The following is a 2,358-nucleotide window of genomic DNA, read 5'->3' as shown; positions in this document are numbered from 1 at the left end:
TTAATCATAGACATTTCTTAATTCCAATAAAGTGTGGCGAGTTATCAAAACAACAACGATGTACTAATATTTTGTTTTGTTTTGTTCATTTACATGTCATTTATCACAGGTTCAGGTTTGCTGTTGTTAACGCAGTCCTTCATTTTATTTTGCTTGGCTCTTTAAGTATTGATTTTTCTATACATATGTGATCAATGTTGTTGCCAAACGACCGTCTATAGAATTCTGCATAACACTAGGTAGGCCTAAACTTTCACAAAATAATTGTTTTCCTTTACAGCGGGTTTTGAATTATTCATGTTTTCGGATTTGATCGCACTGTAGCCGCATTTCCTTGTTATTTCTGTTACTTGGTTACAGATTTAACGGTAATATCACTTGAAGTTTCATTAACTAGTGAGTACATCAAGTTTTATTCCCGGACGTGAAAAAGTGCGTGGTTTAACTTAAAACGCCACCTAATTGTTTTTTTATTATTCTAACTTGTTGCACAAGACACGGCAATACATCGCGGTTAACACGCATCCTGATTGTTAATCATTAAATGTTGTTTGTTAGTCTTTTTTTTTCTCCGCGCAGGAGAACAGGATTAACACACACATTGCAACGTTCGGTTTCTATTTGTCTCAATTTTAACAGGACAAGGTTAAGTATGTTAACAGTCATTTTAACTGGTTTTGATAAACGTATTTCTTCTCACGGTTTTTGTTTTGATTTTGTTTTCATTTAACAGTTATAGTTACTTGTCCTTTGAATGAAAGATCTGTGTTTTGACTCGTAAAAATAACACATTTTATTTGGTATAATGTTATATATGCAGATTAAACATTTATCATAAGATTTTTCGCTTCACAATATAACAATAGTTTTCAAAATAATGTATTTCTAATACCCAGATATCTTGTGACCATGTTCGCTGTCAGACAGTATATAGATATTAAATATGGAATAATACATTTCCAGTTAGTCAGTAGCAAAATGTATCCAAATGCTTGCAAATATACAACGAATCTATGTAAGAGATACACCAAATTACCAGTCCATAAACAGCTACATGCAAAACAGTTACTTGCGCAAGAAATATTTCATATTGCCAGTCACTAAACATAACTACATGGAAATATTCTAAGGTACCAGTCTTCACACACAACTACATGTATAACAGCCACTTACACACATGAGAAATATCCCAAGGTACCAAGGAACTATTGAATTAATAACGTTAATGTGCAGGGAAATGTTTTGTTGTGAAAAGGACACCCTCTTACAGTTTCTGATCGCTGGTTTCTTCTGTTGATGTACAGGTAGTGTGGCGTCATGTCCTTTGGGGATGTCTGCTTCAATTTATCTTCGGTCTTGTGATCTTAAGATGGAGCGTAGGAAAAGATATTTTCGAATGCATTGGTAACAAGATAAAGATATTTCTAGCATTCACAGATGAAGGTTCGGAATTTGTTTATGGATATTTAGTAACGGGCAAGATGAAAGATGGTGTTCCTGATCAATTTCCAGTTTTTGCTTTCAAGGTAGTAAAAAAATGTGTTATTTGTATATAGATAATTGTATCTTATATGTGTGTGTGTGTGTGTGTGTGTGTGTGTGTTTATTTATTTTTTGCAAAGAAAGAACAAATAACTTACCAAACTTGCTAGAGATATTTGACTAAGAAACTCTGGAATTGTTACTGACACAGTTTTGAGCATTTATTGGGAATAATTTCTGTATAAATTGGGCCATAGTAAATTTCCTATGACTTGATTTAAAGAACCCAACAAATTCGATTTTTTTAACCAAATTTTCAAAATGTAAAAACGAAATGATAGGGACCATGATATGTTAAATGAATAAATAATCTTATGTAATAACTAGACGTACACTTATCAGAATTACGGCATTCGTTGTTTTCTTGTAGATGAAGTTATCGAGAGGAACTGCTTGCTTTAGTTAATATTTACATATATTATAACCGATTTTACATTAGATTAGACTTAGATAGTATGCTGTTTAACAAGCATTCTAATGTTAAGTTTTGGCCATAAACTTCTGAATCACGTTACCATAGTTATTGGACTCGCTTGTTAAAAAAAAACCAATACAGCTTTGAACTCACTTGTTAAAAAACCTACACAGCTTTGAACTCACTTGTTAAAAAACCTACACAGCTTTGAACTCACTTGTTAAAAAACCTACACAGCTTTGAACTCACTTGTTAAAAACCTACACAGCTGTGAACTCACTTGTTAAAAAACCTACACAGCTGTGAACTCACTTGTTAAAAAAACCTACACAGCTGTGAACTCACTTGTTAAAAAAACCTACACAGCTGTGAACTCACTTGTTAAAAAAACCTACACAGCT

The 2,358-nt window shown here is 32.8% G+C and overlaps 1 protein-coding gene across 1 annotated transcript in view; it reads left to right on the top strand.

Moving 5' to 3' along the window:
* The window catches only part of LOC106478315 (solute carrier family 28 member 3-like), a 30,485-nt gene that overhangs the window by 13,995 nt on the left and 14,132 nt on the right, over positions 1 to 2,358 (top strand). The window contains exon 5 of the mRNA XM_013938848.2: positions 1,305 to 1,526. Within this exon, the coding sequence (XP_013794302.1) occupies positions 1,305 to 1,526 (222 nt within the window). The remainder of the gene's footprint in view (positions 1 to 1,304; positions 1,527 to 2,358) is intronic.

Source organism: Limulus polyphemus, unplaced genomic scaffold, assembly GCF_000517525.1.
Source record: "Limulus polyphemus unplaced genomic scaffold, Limulus_polyphemus-2.1.2 Scaffold199, whole genome shotgun sequence".
NCBI lineage: Eukaryota > Metazoa > Arthropoda > Merostomata > Xiphosura > Limulidae > Limulus > Limulus polyphemus.
This window is presented reverse-complemented; position numbering and strand designations above follow the sequence as displayed.